The sequence below is a fragment of the Leptodactylus fuscus genome, chromosome 7 (genome assembly GCF_031893055.1).
Source record: "Leptodactylus fuscus isolate aLepFus1 chromosome 7, aLepFus1.hap2, whole genome shotgun sequence".
Taxonomy (NCBI): domain Eukaryota; kingdom Metazoa; phylum Chordata; class Amphibia; order Anura; family Leptodactylidae; genus Leptodactylus; species Leptodactylus fuscus.
Window position 1 is genome coordinate 24,744,382 of NC_134271.1, and position 20,032 is coordinate 24,764,413.

The 20,032-nt window shown below is 45.0% G+C and overlaps 1 protein-coding gene across 2 annotated transcripts; it reads left to right on the plus strand.

Annotated features, from left to right (window-relative positions):
- The first annotated feature begins 495 nt into the window (after positions 1–495).
- INCENP (inner centromere protein) lies at positions 496–17,875 on the plus strand. Of its 2 annotated transcripts, none has more exons than XM_075281364.1 (18): positions 496–640; positions 3,778–3,922; positions 7,401–7,511; positions 8,021–8,787; positions 8,875–8,923; positions 10,758–10,785; positions 11,699–11,819; positions 12,378–12,411; positions 12,651–12,771; positions 12,848–12,997; positions 14,610–14,719; positions 14,814–14,934; positions 15,127–15,249; positions 15,346–15,521; positions 15,605–15,710; positions 15,788–15,958; positions 16,598–16,754; positions 17,526–17,875. In XM_075281364.1, the coding sequence occupies exons 2-18, from the start codon at positions 3,786–3,788 to the stop codon at positions 17,738–17,740; spliced, it is 2,697 nt and encodes an 898-aa protein (XP_075137465.1). In that variant the 5' UTR covers positions 496–640; positions 3,778–3,785; the 3' UTR covers positions 17,741–17,875. The 2 variants fall into 2 exon arrangements, with proteins under 2 accessions (XP_075137465.1, XP_075137466.1); XM_075281365.1 differs by having other exon boundaries at positions 15,791–15,958.
- The last annotated feature ends 2,157 nt before the right edge of the window (positions 17,876–20,032 follow it).

Below are 20,032 nucleotides of genomic sequence, written 5' to 3' on the forward strand. Positions count from 1 at the left end.
CCTTATACCCCCAGGAGCTCAGGGGTCTGTCCCGAGATTCGTCCCCTCTTCTGGCGCCGGGAGGTCGCTCCTTTTCGCCAGATTCTCACAGATATCTTGAGAGTTGGTAAGTATGACCTGCAAATAGGCGCAAACACGGGCTAAGTCTGGAGCAAAGAGAAGCATTAAGGAGACAGAATTAGAATAAAATGGGCACAAGAGGATTGTGCAATGTCCAATGTCTGCAGTGTGTCAGGTACAGGTACAGAGCAAAGCTAGTGCAGCTGCAAGTAACACCCCGTCATGCACTGCAAGCTGTTGACCTTCTTGCACTCTGCCCCCTTGTGTCTGGCACTGAGCATTACAAGTTGTTATCCCGCAGACAGGCACAATACAAACGTCCCAATGGTTTTGACTGACGGCTCACCGTCACGTGACGGACGCGCAGCCTCTCACGGCGTTCTACCCTCAGACAGGCGCCTCTATGGCTCTCTAGCTCCTCCCCTGTGACGTCACTGCACCTCCGGCTACAGCCGTTAGGATTTGAACTATTTGAACGGTTTGGGCGCGAGAGGAAGAGACGTCTGCAGCGCCGGGACACAGGACACGGGTAGCAGGAGATACCGGGAGCTTGGAACTCGGGAGACCGGACCCGGGAGAGGTAAGAAGCGGCCGGAGCGGGGAAGAACTCCCTGTGAAATGTCCTTGTCCTCTGGGGGGCTGCTGTGTGCGCTCGGGGCTTTAAACCTATGCGGCAGCCATGATAGCGCCGGAGCTCGTCTATAGTGAGGGTGCAAGTGTGACGGGGCTGAGGGCTGTGACGTATCTGGATAGTGTGTGTGTGTATATGTATATATATATATATATATATATATATATATATATATATATATATATACCCCAGCTGTATGTAAGGGCATGCACGTTATATGTTTATACACTACATATATGTATACACTTTACATATGGAATTGTTTTACATGAATGTGCAGGCACTGTATGCATGTGTATATGTGTGTATATAACATGTGTGTGTGTGTATATATATATATATATATATATATATATATATATATATATATATATAATTGTGCTGCCATGTATCCTGCAGATATGTTATCCTATGTATATAATACAAGCTTACCCTTTACAGGAATCGTTGCTGATATACTAATATATATTAATATAACTAATAAGTGTGTGTATATATATATATATATATATATATATATATATATATGTGTATATATTACTAATAGTGTCAGATGGTTGTTTTGTTCTTATATAAATCCTTCTATCCTTTATATAGGGCAGGTTTCCCTTGTCCTGCCTTTAGCACTACATGATGTCCCTTGATATTCCTCCTGATCAGTAGAGCACATTGTGTCACTTCAGTATCAGCCATGGCCGTCTTTAAAGGGATATTCCATGTCTGACCACTGGGACCTCCCCTGACTTCTATACCCGGGGTCTTGAGCTCAGTATTCTTGTAGAATTAACAGGCATTCACATGGAGTAAAGTGACGCTGAGTCCGGCACGGTAACTCGTGGCAGAATCAGTGCTGATAAAAAGACTTAAATGAGTTCCGTGCGGAAAACAGAATCCATTGAAGTCATTGTGAGTCTTTTTATCAGCGCTGATTCTGCCGCGAGTTACTGTGGTAGAATCAGCGCCACGTTACTCCGTGTGAATGCCCCCCTTAGCTGAACATGGCCCTTTTTAAGTTCTATGGACTGACAGCCGGGTACAGCACTTGGCTAGTTTCATCACTCTCACGGCTATTGGATCGGTGTAGCCGCCTGGGGATATATTGTTCTCTGTTTGGCCAATAGTTGACTATATTTTACATTTATATTCGCAGAAAGATCACTTGTCCTTTGCTGTCATTAATGTGTGTGACAGCAGCATGGAGTCCTGTGTCTGGGCTGCCATCAGTGTATATAGACTTCTTGTATTGTTGCTGCAGAGGGTGCATGTCTGTGGTGTTACTGTATTGTACTACTTGCCTTAACATGTTCTATGTGTCATTGGTGAAGCAGTCTGCCCAATTGCGTCGGAGGTTTTGTCACAAATCACGAATGGCAAAATGGCTGACCCCAGTTGTCAGTCAGATATTTGATTCATCCCCATCAGGATTACTGTTCTGTTTTACTTTAATAGAACCAAAAAAAATCCAATGGAGATGTGAACACAGCCTTAGTAACTTTAGCTCACAGGATGTTTGGTTTGCTGTACTATAGATGTTGTACAAGTTTTCTCTATAAGATGTTTCCGTGTTCCTGTGTTTTTCTTTATAATTGTTGCATTGTATAAACATGACAAGTCTGTACGTCCTGATTTACAAGAAAACTTCTGCAGATATTACAAATTATACAGACTGGCCACAAGGAGGGTTCATTTTTGGCAGGTCCGCATCCTACTTACTGCTACATTGGGGGGAGAGAGGGATAATAACATGTAGTCAGTCTGGTTTTGTGGAGTGGACAGGCCGGAGCATTGACTGAGGGATCCCTGTGTACTATACAGGGGACAGACCCAGAAATAGTCATCTCTGTATGGCTCTGCCACTATACAAGTGGATGGAGGTTGAGATGGACTAAGTCAGTATGGTGACTATATAGAACGGAGCTGTCTGCTCTGACAATGCTCTCCCTATGGCCGGGGCCCCACGGACTGGAAACGCCGCGATTTGCCCGCAGCAGAGACGCTGCGGGAAAAATCGTGGCGTTGTACAGCACAGGCAAAGCGGATGGGATTCATGCGAATCCCAACCCCACTTTGCGGAAAAGATCGCAGCACGGATACACCGCGATTTGCAAAACCGTTGCGGTTTTGCAAATCGCAGCATGTCAATTATATCTACAGAAACGCCGGCGGCTTTCCCGTAGATATAATGCTAAGAGAAAGTCCGCAGAGGAAAACTCTGAACTTTCTCTTAAAAGCACTGTGGAAAGAACCGCAATGTGTTCCCGCAGCACTTTCGTGGGGCCTTAGCCTATGGCAGCTTCTGAGAGCCGCTGATCGGCAGGTGTTCCAGGTGTTGGACTTCTGCCAATCAGATATTGATGACTTGTTATAAGGCTTTATAAATATCATTTACCCAGAAAAATCTTTCTGTGAAATTGTTTTACTGTTACTCTTTTCCTTGCTTCTCCAGTGAGTGCTGTTCCCTGTGTCTCACTGCGTATAGTGTATGAACCTGCCATAACATCACATTTGTATGAGCAGACTTATTACATGACCAGATCACTCTGTCCGATTCAAACCCAGGACTCCAGCGCTGCAAGGCTGCGGTGCTAACACTGAGCCACCGTGTTGCCCCTCTACTCTGTCCCTACTCTGTCATTCCTTCAGATACCACTTGGTGATGGCTCCTACAGCTTCAGTTATATGACCTTATTTATTAAAAGATGGCTGGCCCATTACCTCTTGTCTCCCTATTTCCTCATAGATTGTAAGCTCCTGCCAGCAGAGCCCTCAGTCCTATCTCTTAATACGTTCATTCTTTGTCACATTCTAATGTCACATACTGGCCTTGTCCCCTTTGACTTGTAAAGTGCTGCAGAATATGTTGGCGCTATATAAATAAAGTTATTTGTATAATTAAGAGGAAATCAGTGTGTTTGGGGGGGTCACTTGTAACTGATTTCTCTTGTGTTATAAAATGTAGAAACTTGCTTCTGGTGCCGTATGAAAGAGGAGATTGGGATATTTATAAGCAGCTGCCTATGAAAGAGCTGTGTGCATGAGGCCTAAGCTATATATTTTATATTATTTATCATTCGCTTCCTGCCCAGGTGCCACCATGAACGATCCGGAGAGCCTTTCACAGCTTCTGCAGGTTTGTGCCCGCAAGACAGAAGATTTTGTTCGTCTTCTAGACAACAAGCACATGGTATGGCTCCTGGAGATAGAAGAGGCAGCCAAAAAGATGTTCAGCAGGTGAGTCCATCAGCTTGGGATTGCAACTTAAAACCCAGGTTAAAGCAAACATCACACTTGGGGTAGTCTAGAGATTTACAGTGGTTTTGGACGCACAAGTGACTTCGGTCCAGATGGTTGCTTTGTACATCGGCACCCTAAGGCTCCATTCACACGGAGGAAAATGCCGCTTTGTTTGGCGCTGAATTTTCAACGTGGAAAAAAGAGCTAACAAAACCTATTGAAATCAATGGGAGGCTTTTTTTTTTTTTTTTTTTTTCAGTGCTTAAAGAGGACCTTTCACCACTTTTGGGCACATGCAGTGTTATATACTGCTGGAAAGCTGACAGTGTGCTGAATTCAGCGCACTGTCGGCTTTCCCGATCTGTGCCCGGTGTAAAGAGCTTACGGTGCCGGTACCGTAGTGCTCTATGGTCAGAAGGGCGTTTCTGACCATTTGCCAGAGATGTCCTTCTGCCTCGCGGCGCCTATCGTGCTGTACTGTGGAGCCGGGAGGAATGCCCCCTCCCTCTGCTCACACAGCTCGTCCATAGACGAGTATTATCAGGAGCGGGAGGGGGGAGTTCCTCCCCGCTCCACAGTACAGCGTGATTGGCGCCGCGAGGCAGAAGGACGTTCCTGGCTAACTGTCAGAGACACCCTTCTGACCATAGAGCACTACGGTACCGGCACCGTAAGCTCTTTACACCGGGCACAGATCGGGAAAGCCGACAGTGCGCTGAATTCAGCGCACTGTCAGCTTTCCAGCAGTATATAACACTGCATGTGCCCAAAAGTGGTGAAAGGTCCTCTTTAAAATTTGGCGCCAAATAAAGTGCCATTTTCCTCCATATGAATGGAGCCTCAACTGGCTATGGCTAGGTTCACATATGCTTCGAGATTTCCGTAGGAGACTCTGCTGCAGGTTATGTTGAAGATCGATGGAGAGAAAAGTCCTGCACGGAGGACCTTTTTCTCTCTGACAGTTTTATACTGAAACTGGCCGGACCCCATTAGTTTATGGGGTCCACAGGTAACTTTATGGGTTTTTTTGTTTTTTTTTCTTTTCTTTGGATAGGCTCTCCATCGTTTGCATCCCATATGCGGACCTTAAAGAGGACCTTTCACCAATTTGGGCACAGAAAGCTAACAGTGTTCTGAATTCAGTGCACTGTCAGCTTTCCCGATCTGTGCCCCGGGTAAAGAGCTATCGGTGCCGATACTGTAGCTCTTCACAGTCAGAAGGGTGTTTGACAGTCAGTCAGTCAGGTACGTCCTTCTTCACAGCAGCGCCTATAGTGCTGTACTGTGAGAGCGGGGAGAAACATCCCCTCCCCTCCTGATAATACTCGTCAATGGGCGAGCACTGTGAGCAGAGGGAGGCAATGTTCCTCCCCGCTCACACGTTACAGCACGATAGGCGCTGCTGTGAACAAGGACGTTCCTGACTGACTGTAAAGAGCTACAGTAGCGGGACCGATAGCGCTTTACCCGGGGCACAGATCGGGAAAGACAATGCAATAATTTCAGAGCACTGTCGGCTTTCCAGCAGTAGCTAGAACTGCCTGTGCTCAAATCGGTGAAAGGTCCTGTTTAATGACTGTGACCAACCCTAGTAGGAATTTAGCCTAAATGACTTTTGTTGCATGCCTTGCTTAGGGCTAAAAGGAGAGTCCACCTTGCACAACTATTAAGCAGAGGCCATCATTGCAATAAGCTCTGCTGAAATGATCTGTTCAGGCGATTTGAAGAATCTTTGTAATATCTTTGGTATGGCCGGGCAATTTTACCTGAAAATAAAATCTGTTTTAAGCTTCTGTGCAAATCTGTGTTCTTGTTAATTCTTAAAGAAACTGATAAAATTGTCAGCTGGCCCAGTGAGGAGGTGTCAGATATAAGCCTACTACACAAATATCCATTACCTATGAAGCTTTTTATAACAGAGCACTTTCTTGATCTCAGGACTTCTCTACAACGTCCTCCACAGTTTTCAGAAACCATTATACATGAGGATACTTCTTTACTGACTGTGTCCAGTGTATGGCAGCGAATGTCACCACCAGCTCAGAGAACTGCGGCCAGTGATATATTCTGTGCAGGTTTTCGCGCCTTGCTATGATTGAGTTTCTTCTGCTGGGTCTTAGGGCAATGAAATTGTATTGAAAGGATTTGACTCCTCCTGGTGCCAGCTCACAGATTTCGTTTTTGTTAAAAAAAAAAAAAAAAAAAAAAAATATATATATATATATATATATATATATATATATATATATATATATATATATATATATATATAATTTTTTTTTTTATTATTTTAATCCAAACCATAAGCTTAAAGGGATCCTATCATTGGATACCCTTTTCTTTCTCTGTAATGTGTAGGTATAGCCTTAAGGCTATTCTTCTCCTACCTTTTGATGTCGTCTTTGTGCCGCCGTTCGGTAGAAATCCTGGGTTTGCTTCGGTATGCAAATGATTTATCTCGCAGCACTGGGGGCGTCCCCAATGCTTCAAGAGAAATCTCCAGCAATGCCTCTATCTTCTTCTGGAACGCCTCTCTCCCTGGGTCGTCTTCCGTCCTTGGCCACCAGTTTACTGTGCAAGTGGCCTGGGCATGCATAGTCGGCTCTGTCCGAGGCCTAGAAGATTGAAACCCGGGACGGAAGAAGACACAGAGAGAGGATGTTCCAGCAGAAGATAGAGAAGTTGCTGGAAAGTTCTCTCGCAGCATAGGGGACACCCCCAGTGCTGCGAGAGAACTCATTTGCATACCGAAGAAAACCGGGATTTTTACTGAACGGTGGCGCGGAGAAGACATCTAACGGTAGGAGAATAGCCTATTTTTAAGGATATTCCTATGTGTTAGGGAGATCCAATGATAGGATCCCTTTAAAAAGGAGTACTATATATCCTTAGGGAGAGGTTTCCCTTAGCAGACCTCCTTGTAGTATGCATTATCATCTTGTAGAGATGAGGGGCAGTAACCCTGAGATGGCCATCTGACATTCTGGCTTGGCTTCAATGTTACTAGGTTTCTTACCAAACCAGGCAATGCTCTTCAAAAAATGGTACTAATGCAAATTTTCTCTTCCATTAAAAGTCTGATGGAACAAAAGCACTTGTCGTAGAGGTTGTAAGGGCCAGTTCACATGTGGGGCACCCTCACTGGTTTTCAAATGAATGAGCCGACATAGGAGGGTGCTGCCGCGGTCCAGCGCGCTGCGGCTTCCGCCTGAAGAAAGGACATGTCGCTGCTTTTCTCCGCTAGCAGCAGTCCGCCGCTAGCGGCAAAAAGAAGCCCGGTGGTCTGCATAGACCACCATTGTAAAAGGGCAGATTTTGAAGCGAAATCCGCTGTCAAAATCTGCCCCTTTGTTCATGTGTGAACGAGCCCTAAAAGGAACTAAAACAGAGTTCAACTACTTTTTGCACAAATGTTTCAGGCCGTGCTGTAAAAACCAATGAATTCTGTCTAAGTCCATCTCTTATCTGTCATCAGTGACTTCACTGCTGAACCGGAGCTAATGCCAAAGACGCCATCTCAGAAGAGACGCAGAAAGAAGAGAACATCAATTGTGCCAGATGAAAATCGAGATCCCAATGGTCGCAGGTAAGAAAAGTGTAGGGAAAAAATACGCTATCTGCATCAATATAACTGTTTAAAGAACTTGTCCAGGCAAAAAAAAAAAAATTGAAATGGGCTGAGGGAGAGAGCAACACAGTGTCTCAGTGGTTAGCACTGCAGCCTTGCAGCACTGGAGTCCTGGGTTCGAATCCCGAAAGGGCCATCATCTGCAAGGAGTTTATGTTCTCCCCATGTTTACGTGGATTTTCTCCCTTTCTACAAAGTCATACTGATAGGAAAATAAATGTACATTGTGAGCCCTATATGGGGCTCACAATCTACAAAAAAAAAAATAGGCTGAGGGAGGTGGTGGCTGTGACTTCCCGGATACCTTGCACTGAAGCTGCTGTTTGACCTCAGTGGTCAGTCTTAGAATGATTGGCAGGACCGGACCGCAGAGGAGCAAGGAGAGGTTTTTCTTTTTTGGCCCGGTCAAACCCTATAAGATTCCTTCATGGGTATCTTACGTAATTTACTTATTTTCTGATCTGCAGGACATCCCGGAGAAGAAGCAGCGTCAGCTGGAGCACCTCAGTACGCAGATTGTCTTCTCGACATGTGGCAAAACCACTTAATACATCCATTCAGGAAGAGTCAGAGCAGCAGCCTAAGAGAGTGACAAGAGCTAAGGCCCAAGCCAGCACAATGTGCGTGCCCGTAGCTGAGAAACCACTAGAGGAACTCTCCAATGCGTCCGGTGACCGTCGGCTTCAGGTGAAGATTAGTGCAGAGGACCGTCGCAGTGCAGAGGTGCACCTTTCAGAGGTAACCAAGTCAGACTCTCTGGACAAAAATCCTGCATTAGAAACTGTTGTCCCAACTACTTCTGCACCACCTATTCCATCTGCTCCCCCAGCAGTCGTATCTGATAAGCCTTCAGTTCCCGCCACTCCTGAGAAAAATGGTCGCACTGCAGCTAAACTGAAGATTGCAGACTGCTCCACTCCTAAGGCTGCGGTTACTGGGTCAGTAGATCTGACGCTTGACTCTCCTCAGCCTGTTGCACAAGCTGCCAAAGAGCTAGCACTGGAACTGTCAAACTACACCGTGACACCTACAGGGTCGAAATCTGACCGCCGGTCAGTCCGCCGCAGCATTGTTGGGCGGAAATCAATCAGCTCTCGAACATCTCTGGTTAACCAGTACTCTCTTGCTAGCAAGCGTGAGAGTATGACGAGAGAAGCCGTGCGCAAATCCATCCGCCGGTCAGTTTCTCGGAAGAAAGCTTCAGACGCCTCCTCCTCCTCTAGCTATAAGAGCTGTAAGTACCCCACGTCCTGCCGCTGTATTTCAGGTTTGTTTTACTCTTCTCGTTGATCACACTGTAACCTTTTGTTTGTTCCTCCAGACCAGAGCTCTATTGAAGTAGTGGATGAAGAAGTCACCGTAAAAATCAGGTAGAGCCATTTCAATGTAACGTTTCAAGTTTCCAGAGTATAAAAATGTACTGAAGGGGCAACAAACTCTTAGGGCAGGACTGAAGGATCAGATTACAACTACGTAGCTTAAAGAGGACCTTTCACCTCCTGGGGCACATGTGGTTTTATATACTGCTAGAAAGCCCACAGTGCTCTGAATTCGGCACACTATCAGCTTTCCCGTTCTGTGCCCCTTGGTGAAGAACTATCAGTGCCGGTACTGTAGCCTATTGTGCTGTACTGTGAGAGCCTCCCTCCTCTCCTGACAGTACTATGGACGAGCACTATCAGGAGGGGGGAGGCGTTCCTCACTGCTCTCATAGTACAGCACAATAGACACTACTGTGGTGAAGGGCGTTCCTGACTGTCAAAACATGAAAGCTGATGAATTCAGCGCACTGGCGGCTTTCTAGTGGTATATAAAACCGCATGTGCCCCAGGTGAAAGGTCCTTTTTAAAGGGGTTATCCGCTTCCTACACCTGCTGGGCTAGAATAAATATGAGATCTGCGGGGTTCCAGGGGTTTTGCCACGCTACTTGTTCACCACCGTACAAACTTTAGCGGCAAGTGTTGGTACCGCAGCGCTACCGCATAGGTTTCATGTAAACAATACCTGACCCATGTTGTCTCCAAACCAGTGACCGCAGATCTAATATTGATGACCTGTCCTAAGGATACTAGTGTTTAGTGTTAGTCCAGACAAGCAAACATACTTGACTGTCTTCAGAACTCTCATAAAACTGTATGTGACTCCACTGACAAAAGTTCTGTGATTATATCATAAATGTTTGAGATAGGATTAGTCCTTAAAACATGATGAAAAGATACGGTATGCCTGCAGTAGATTTGTATTCGAGGATATCGTCTACGTTAAAGGGATCCTACCATTAAAACTTTTTCTTTCTTTTTTTTTTTTTGTGTGGATAAGACGTCGGAATTGCCTTTAGAAAGCCTATTCGTCTATCAATGGATACCCCCCCCCGCTCGATAACGCATAGGAATAGCCTTAAGAAAGGCCATTCTCCTACTTTTAGATGTCTTCTCCACACTGCCATTCGGTAGAAATCCGGTTTTTCTTCGGTATGCTTTGGGGGTGTCCCCAATGCTGAGAGAAATCTCCAGCGACGCCTCCATATTTCTGGAACACCTTCTCCCTGCGTCGTCTTCCATCCTGGTTTTCAATCTTCTAGCCCTCAGGCAGAGCCGACTGCGCATACCCGGGCCACAAGAAAATGGCTGCTTACTGTGCTTTCTTAAGGCTATTCCTACGTGTTAGGGAGGTAAAAAAGGGTTATCCATTGATGGGATCCCTTTAAAAAAAATATGAGAACCAACCCTTAAATGGGTTAAAATCATGAACATCATATCTCCTACCTACAGCATTGGACCTCTACCAATAAATGGGAGCGATGGTAGCCTGTGTGAATGGAGTGGTAGTGCCTCCTGGGCTTGACTACTGCTTCATTCATGTCTTGGAGACTGATGGCGCGTTAACGTATATCAGATCATAGAAGTAAACTGAGTGGTGGTCACACGCTACCAATTAATTCACGCAGGTGAAGATGGGGACCCCTCTGCTTGTGATTGGTGGGATATTCAGCAGTTATACTCGTATCACCAATCCTGTTGATCTGTGATGAATATATTTGGGTTAACCCCATTAACTGCAGTACTTCTACCCTGCCTTGTTCTGCTTATATTACATTCATATTTCAGATCACAGGTATGATAGATTTTATGCCTGTTGCAGTTGAGCTTTCCTTGTGCAGACTCTCCATGTACACAGACTTAATAATGGCTTCTCTTTTACAGACCAGAAACTGCAGAACCTGTTCAGGAGGTAAGGCAGGCGCTTGAAGTAAATGCAGAACCGTGTAATTGTCATTGACTTAAGCATTTTTCTATTGTGTGGGAATTTTTTTTTTTATTTTTTTTTTTCTTTTATCGAGTTCATTAGTTTGTATTTTAACATCTATTGTAGCAATTCAATAGCAATTCATTGAGCAAGTGAATAAAGTGTATGCGTATTCATCATCCACTTAGCAAAGTTACTTTTACCCAGATACATAATCTACATGCAGCTTATTCTAGGCATGCTCAAGACGGGAGTTGCTGGTACAGAAGGGGTTGTCCCATTTTGGACAAGTGTCCTGTGGGTAGGGGGTTAATTGCCCAATCACTGGTAGTCTCCCCCACCCCCAGTGGTCAGGAGGACTGAAATTACTGGTGCTCCATTTACTTCTATGGGTGGACAGGTCTGCAACCTCCAGCTGTGCCCACAGCCACATAGACTGGTGCTGTAGTCACAAGGAGGCTTTAGGGGCACATTCCGTCCCGTTTTCCGGTTTGGGCAATTGAACCTCATTGACTTATAATAGGCTCCATCAAGGTGCTTTGACTTTATGTTGGGATAATGGCGGCTTCCCAAAGATCTTGTGTGGTCTGTCTACAATGGTAGCCTTGCCTCCTACTTATATAGAGCCTTACTTATTTATTCTTCTGTTATTCTAAATGCCCTCGACCTCCAGGCTGATGAAGTTTTAAGTGCAGATATACATTTCGGCAAATTATTAGCATGGAGTTATGTGCCGCTCTCTGTGTCCATCTTTCTCCTCTGAAAATGTGCGGTTGTTAGTTTCCAGATGGGGACACACAAATATATATTGTGAAGCTGAAGCATCTTGTTATATACTGTATGTCAATCTCTTTACCCTAACAAATTTAACCGTACCGCATGTCTGCCACTTTTCCAGTCTCCTGAGAGCCCCAGACGTTCTCTGCGAACAAGAGAAATTAACAAGATCGCCATTAGCAAGCAGCCGGAGACTGAGCCACAGCGCATGGTGACCAGAGGGTCACTGACCTCAAATCCTGGTGAGTGTAACGACTCGTCTCCAAAACTTAGTCTGTCCTATGTTTTAGACAAATATTGAAACACAAATGTTATACAATTTTCCAATATACTTTGTGTCAATGGCTTGTGGGTTTCTAGGTCTCTGCTTGCCGTCATTCATTCTTATTTTCACTGGACGAAAATCAGTCCATAGTAATGTAATGTGCACAGCTCGTGTAGGCAGACGTCCCATTACTGTTTTGTGGCTGACAAGCTGTGCGCCTGTGTGTACATCATGTGACCATGGACCGTGAATCACATGACCAGGGACTGAGTTTTATCCACTGGGAGTAAGCAGAGTGTATGACTGCAAGCAGAGATCTAGAAAACCTTGAGGAATTGGTAAAGAAAGTATATTAGAAAATTCTATTGTCAGACCCTGAACAGTCCCTTTAGGCTCTTAATAGTTTATCGGTAATTATTTTGCGTTTCCCAAATGTTTGTAGTCAAATGACGTCCTTATTGGATTTTGGAAGCTAAGAGGACTAAACTCCTGGTTATCTTCATAAACCTAAATATAATTTTTCTTGTGTTCACAGAAACCGTTCCTGATGTGGATGATCAAACCATAAGGTAAATTGCTTAGGGTCCGATAGCTGTCTACAACTTGTCCCTTTAAAGCAGGGGTAGGGAACCTTCGGCTCTCCAGCCGCTGTGAAACTACAACCCCCAATGCGCTCCATTCACTTCCATGGGAGTTCCAAGAACAGCAGAGCAAGTATGCATGCTGGGAGTTGTAGTTTTGCAACAGCTGGACAGAATGACATGACATACTGTATTTGATAAAGATTATCCACTCTCTATCCTTGTAGCAGGAGGAAGAGTTATAAGCGTGCTGTGGATGAGCTGTCCGATGATGACCAGTCCAACGATGAGCAGGAGATCTCCCCTCCCAGAAAGAAGACTCCTTCTCCTCCTTGTCCTCCCAACAAAGTAAGTTGGTCCCATTTAAAAGCCATTAGGTTGTCATGTGGACACTGCAGATAACGCAATATATCTTGTGGTTCAGGTTATAAAGCCGCCTCCTGCCCATATGAAGACTTTCCTGCATACAGTACAGAAAAATCAACTGCTCATGATGACTCCGGGATCTATTGGGAAGAGTTTTATAGCCAAGTCCTTTATAAAGCGCAACACTCCTCTGAAGGTAGACCCCAAGGTAGGTGGAACGTACAGAGGCATTCCCACAATACAAATCCTATGTAGTTTACATGCACGTTACCAAATATCATTGTCATTAAAAGTAATATGCCAAACTGTGTGTACCAGAACAAGCCCAGTGAAATCCCCCTTTCCTCCCCATCACTGATGCCACAAGACACAACCTATATCTTAACTAGATATTTGCCATCCTAACAGATGGAGCATGTGCAGAAGAAACTTTTAGGATGATGGGCAGTGTAGAGGTTAGAAAGCAACTGGGAAATGTAGTTGTGTATTTTTTTTTATTTTTTTTTTTAACTAATTTTGGAAGAACCATTGACTTGATCTATACATGTCACGCGTTCTCATACTCATGTTATATATACAGGACAGTTTGCTTCCTTGACTCCTATAGACTGTTTACGGGTCTTGTACCCCTTTTGAAATCACAGGCCTTACAGTAGGAACACTTTACAGGCTGTTGAGCAATATCTGAAATAAGGGGTAACATTGTGAAATAATCTCTAAGCCCTGCAGTGCTTTTGCTCAGGGCGTTTCCACACCAGCGCCCAGTTTTGGCCAATCCGGCAGGTTTCTGTCTTCTGCCCCGAGAAACTGGACAGGGGATGGAAACCCGGTGGTCAGTTTTTAAACCCATTCACTTGAGTGGTTTTGCAAAGTGACCGCCCGCGAGCTTCTTCTGCCTGTCCGTGACTAAACTGTTTTTTGTTTTGTTTTTTTAACAGGACACAAAGTCCTGCATGGTCCGACTTTGTGTCCAGCTAAAGAAAAAAAAACAAAAAACAAAACAGTTTCCCTGCGGACAAGCAAAAGACTCACAGGCGGTCACTTTGCAAACCCATTCAAGTGAATGGGTTTAAAAACTAACAGTCGGGTTTCTGTCCCCTGTCCCGTTTTTCGGGGCAGAAGACGGAAACCTGCCGGATTGGCTAAAGCAGAGACCGGACGCAGATGTGAACCCGCCCTCATTGCAAAGGACTACATTTTAGTCTTAAAGGGGTTGTCTGCCCCCCCCAAAAAAATATTAAACCAGTTGCAGTATCTTACAGTGCCCAGATCCATGAGCGCCGTGCTGTAATGTGTTTGTAGATATTTTGTGCTGCCCATTGGGTTGGTTGTGGTTGGCTTATGAGTAGAGCTATGTCTACAGCCTAAATAACTGGGCAGTCAGTTCTGTTACATCTGTCATTAGGTTTTTGCTACCTAAGCCACAAGCAATGTGAAATTCTGACCCTGGTACTGTGACGTTTCAAAAACTGTTTTAATACTAAGCAGAGGGACATGAGCCTGTTGTGCGGCTTCTTCTTGCTTGGTTTGACTGACTCTCCTTTTTGCATTTGGTTTTGTTTTTTTGTTCTAGTGACTTACTATGTAACTTTTTTTTTTTTTTTTTTCCCCTCCTTACTCCCTGTGCTATAACCAGACAGAAGTAAGTACTTCACACTTAAAGGTGTCACTGGTGTTTGAGATCTGTCTTAGCCGGGTGACAGGGTGGTGCAGGACACTTTTAAGGCTTGGTGCAGGCACACTGGTTTTTCCACAGATTGGAAAGTGTTGTTTTTGTTTTTTTGGCGTTATTTGAGTGTGACGCATCCGTTTCCTCTCAGGAGAAGGAGCGCCAACGCCAGGAAGCTCTCCGCAAGAAAGAGGAGGCTGAACTTCTGCGCAAGCAAAAAATAGAAGAGGGCAAGAAACGCAAGCAGGAGGAATTAAAGTTGTGAGTGTCTCGAAGTATAACTAATCTTATGGCTTTGATTTTTAGATTTACGCTCTTAAATTTTCATGACTTAACTTTCTGTATAAAATTACAGGAGGAGGGAGGAGCGACTGCGCAAGGTTCTGCAGGCTCGGGAGAGAGTGGAGCAGCTGGAGGAAGAGAAAAAGAAGAAAATAGAGCAAAAATTTGCACAGATAGATGAGAAGAGCGAGAAGGTAAATATGTAGTCGCCCATCTGAATGCGCAAATCTTACAAAGTAAGCAAATGTGCAATTGTTTGGTTGAAGGTGGTCACTGGTTAGTATGAAATAACTAATGTATCGCTGAACAAAGTAGCTTCTGCCATATGTAAAATCTGAAAGTCACATATTCAGCTCGTGTTTGTTTTATTTTGACCTAATTTCTAGGTGAAAGAGGATCGTCTGGCTGAGGAGAAGGCCAAAAAGAAAATAACGGCTAAAAAACAAGAGGAGGTAGAAGGCCGGCGACGGCAGGAGGAAGAAGCTCGGAAACTCAAAGCCAAACAACTGGTATGTTTGACTGTAGAAACCAAAAACTAAATGGTGAAAGCTGTGAGTCTTCTCTGATGATAATTGGAACAACCATTGATCTCTTTGGTGCTCTAGGAGGAAGAAGAACGCAGACATCAGGATCTTCTCCAGAAAAAGCGGGAAGAGGAAGAACAAGAGAGGCAACGAAAGCTGGCAGAGGCTAAAAAACTGGCTGATCTGCGTCAAGCTGAGCTGGAACGCGAGAGACAACTGGCGGCTGAAAAGGAGCAGGAACGTCTCAAAGCTGAGAAGTAAGCGGCAGATCTTCCACTACACAGTTCCTAGGACTGTTCACTTGTTTCCATAGTATGATAACCTTGTTGTCGTTGTTCAGGGAAAAAGAGCGCATCGAAAAAGAGCGAGCACTTCAGTTACAAAGGGAGCTTGAGCGGGCAGCGCACGAGAAGGAGCGCAGAGAGGCGGAAGAACGCAAGCGCAAGGTAGGTACAGCGCCGAAACCTCCTGTTTACTTCATCATTGTCCTGTTCGTAGCCTAAAGTAATTGTTTTTCTTCTAGGAGCAGCAGAGGCTGGAACAAGAGCGTCAAGAGAGATTACGTAAAGAAATGGAGGCCAAGAAACTTAAAGAACTGGAAGCGCAAAAACTGCGCGAACAGCAGGAGAGAGCCGCAAAGGAAAAGCAGGCGGCGGTCAGCGTCCCAACACTGAATGTAACTGTGGATCTACAGGTAAGGGCGGGCGGTGGCCCACTTTTATCAAAAGTCTAAGGCTTAGTTCAGACGTGAATAACGTGTGGCGTAATTTGGACCTTGAGGCGCTTTTTTTTTTTTTTTTTTTTTTTTTTGTGTTAAAAACAGCTTCATAAAACGCCAGACTGTTTTCCACTTCTGGACAGTGAATGGACCGTAAAAAGCCGTGACGTGGTTTCCGCCTCCTATTGACTTCTTGAGGCGGAATCCGCCTCAAGAATGGTCATGTCGCTTCTTTTTTCCCACTAGCTGTCTCCATAGACCACCATTGTGAGGAGGCAGATTATGAAGTGGATTCTGCGCCATAATCCGCCCCCTCTGTGTCCGTGTGAACGGGCCCTTAAGGAATGTGTTATCTGATAATGACTCATTTACGGCTGCTGTAGCAGAGGAGAAGCTCAAACAAGATGGCCGCCCTATAGTGGTGTACAAAAAATACAATCAAAATCTACAATACAAGACTAAAAACAATTTGAGAAGTGATTTCTTTGCCTGGTTTCAAAAAAAGGGGCTTTTTTGTTTGGGGGGGGGGGATAAATCTGGGGTGCGGGTGATGTACCCAACCTTTGAAACACTTGTTCTATTATTCCAGCTAAAACACATTTTGTACCCCTCTAGAACTCCCCAGCCTGTGAATCCTATGAGATGACTCCAAAGGGCTACAAGCCCCCGTCTGTCAAAATCAATGCTGATGACTATGGCATGGACCTGAATAGCGATGATTCCACGGACGATGAAAGTAAACCGCGCAAGCCAATCCCAGCCTGGGCTTCTGGTGAGTGCTGCTCAATCACAATTGTCATGTGTAATACCAGTTACTAAAGGGAGGTGCCTGGCAGAGTGGCTTTAGTTATCCAATTTTAATTTTATGGCGTGTGCTAGGTTCACACTAACATTCGGATTTCCATTCTATGGGTTTGCTTGGGGACTCGAAAAACGGAAACCCAATCTGCTTAAAATGTAATTACCCCATGGACTATAATTGGATCTGCCAGATTTCCGCTTTTTCAAGCGGAATGGGGGACAGAATTCCCGAATGGAAATCAATCTTAGATGTGAACTCAGATTTATTGGGAAAGGCCATAAATCTGTAAGGCCGGGTTTACACGGGGGTTTTTTGGTCTGGAACCTGAGATGGAGGCCACCTCAGGTCCCGGTCCAAAATCCGGGTAGCTGCGATTGGATGCCAGTGCAGTGCACTCTGCTTTGGATTAGGCCCAAATGAATGGGTCTAGTCGGGAGTGTCTTCAAGTGGATTCGTGAAGCGACTCTGCCTGAAGAATGAGCATGTCTGTTTTTTCCGGGAGCCGTAACAAACCACTCCTGGGAAAAGAACTGACAGTCTCCCATTGATTTCAATGGGAGCCATCTTTTTGGTCAGGGTTTTGTGAACTCTCCTTAAGGGGCCGAAAGCAAAGTCCACATGGATCAGCCATGTCCAATACTGTACAGTAGATGAAACAAACTGCTTGTAGTCATGTCTATGAGGGCTTGGCTGCTAAAATGTCAGGGATTTGAGTTCATTTTTTATTTTATTTTTCCACAGGAACTCAGCTTGCCCAAGCAATGTGTCAGCAGTATTACCATCCAATAGATGTGGATAAATTCTATGGCACCATTGACAGCCCAAAATTAGAAGACATGTTTTATAAGAGCAAACCCCGCTATTACAAGCGCACGAGTTCTGCGGTCTGGAACTCTCCTCCACTAAGCAGCAACCGGCAACACCTCGCCGTGGGCTTCGGGCTGAAGAAATACTGAGCGAGGGACCGGCAGCCTCACTAGCCCACGCCATGAACTACTGCACGCTGCTCTTAAACTTTTCTGTCTGTCCATTTTATCTGTTTTATATATATAATGTTTTTTTGTGACTGGCTCTCTTATATATGTGTATGGTAGGGATGTCTCATTTTAAAAATAAAGATTCTTTAAGGATTAGTAAAAATTCTGCATTTAATGGATAGTCGGTTGATATTTTCTCAATACAGGACTAATATACAGACTAATGTATATGGCGGCCAGACTGGAAAAACCAAACAAAACCTTCTATACAGATCCATAAGAAGAAAATGTATTGTGTTGAAATTTTGTATATAGAACATTGTATTGGGTGCTGGTCACACGTGGCACTGTTGGGGGTCTTATGTGGTGTTTTCACTATGTTTAACCATTTGCCTTTCCAGTAGTAGTTAAATTAGTGGTTTGTGTTTTTATTTAAATAAATTGATAAAGGTCAATCTGTACAAAAATAGCCGAGATCTAAATCTGTTCTGATCTATCATTAGATGGCTACATCGGCAGGGCGACTGGCTTATAGAAGCTGCGGTTATAGTTTGCCATAATAAATATAATAAACTCTGCTTTCGTTAAAGGGGTTGACCAGGAAATACCCCCTCCCTCCGGAGGCCCTAGGACAGTGATGGCGAGCCTTTGTGAGACAGAGTGCCCACACTGCAATCCAAAACCCACTAAATTGTCGCGAAGTGCCAACACAGAAAATTAAACGTAATACACTGCAGATCCACAAATGCGGACAGTTACGCTCCATTGTAGCCCCCCCCCCCCAGATTATATGCTCCTCAGTGTACACACACAGTATTATATGCTACTCAGTACCCCCCTCCTCAAGTATTCTAAGCTACTGAGTAACACCCCCCCCACACACACAGTATTATACGCCCCTCAGTATGCCCCCCCCTCCACACACTGTATTATATGCTATTCAGTATGCCCCCCCAAGTATATGCTACAGAGTACCCCGCCCACACACAGTATTATACACCCCTCAGTATGTCCATTTCCCCCCCCCCCTTTCCACACACAGTATTATATGCTCCCCAGTATGACACACACTCACACTCTTATACTTGCACATGAAGAGGCACCGGCGTCCACCTCCTTTTGACTGCAGGCGCTGATGACTCGTCATCACGCCTGCGTCGGGGCAGAGGTCGCACGATCCCCGGCCTACTCTGACAGCTTTCAGCTGTATGCATTTGCACATACAACTGAAGGCAGCGATCGCTCATCAACTGGGAATCCTGCATCGGATTCCCCGTTAGTGAGCGATATGGGTGAACACACGCGTGCCAGCATACAGGGCTCTGTATGCCCTCTCTGGCACGTGTGCCATAGGTTCACCATCATTGCCTAAGGGCTTCTTCTGCCAGAAACTCTCACTGCACAAGGCCAATCGGTGGCCCAAGGAAAGGATCGGGACGTTACTTGTCCTCCTTTTCTTAGGCTGATGATTTGGTGTCAACAATTACGTGCGGCAAAGAAGCTTCAGGGTGCTGTGGTGGGAGACAATGGGGAGTAGGGGGTTTTGTTTGGGATATCTTATTTTATTTTTTTAAACTTTTTCTGACCTACAGGAAGAACTGTATTTCCTGAACAACCCCTTATATAGTGTACCTAAACTTTCCATTGTTCATTACAGAGAGCTGACCCCTGTACACATTCACTAATTGTAGGTATAGGGGTCCTCTTGTATACTGCAGGAGAGGTCACTTCAGTTATATCCTGGTTACGGTGGATTCACACCTGCACCCAGTCTCCGCTTTCAGGTTTCCGTGTTCTGCGCCCATGAGCGTTTTCTGCCTCTCCGCAGTGAAACCAGTTTTTTTTTTTTTTTTTAACCAGACACAAAGTCCTGCATGTCCGACTTTGTGTCTGGTTAAAAAGAAAACAAAAAAAAACTTTCGCTACACAGAGAGGCACAAGACTCTCGCGGGCAGACACTGACTGCCAGGTTTCCGTCTCCTGTCCAGCTTCTTGGGCAGAAGATGGAGACCGGGCGCAGGTGTAAATCTGCTCTTAGTTGTTTTGGTGTTGCATGAATATCAAAATTTTTCCCAGTATTTTTAGGGGTAACATCAGTTGGGATTAGAAGTAGCTCCAGGTCCTATAAACGTCGATTCTGATTGATCTCTCTGGAAATAATACTGTATAGAGAGGACCACAAAGCCGCTGAGAATCTAGGCCAAAGCCTGGAGAGACCTGTACTCACAGCCTTGAAATCAGGATGATGGAATATAGGCTAGTATTCTGTGT

Bases quoted from the DNA above. Each gene is read 5' to 3' on its own strand.
- INCENP (XM_075281364.1), top strand. From the start codon at position 3,786: ATGAACGATCCGGAGAGCCTTTCACAGCTTCTGCAGGTTTGTGCCCGC. The intron at 10,786-11,698 runs GTAAGGCAGGCG...CCACTTTTCCAG, and splicing joins CTGCAGAACCTGTTCAGGAG to TCTCCTGAGAGCCCCAGACG. The intron at 15,711-15,787 runs GTAGGTACAGCG...TTTTTCTTCTAG, and splicing joins CGGAAGAACGCAAGCGCAAG to GAGCAGCAGAGGCTGGAACA.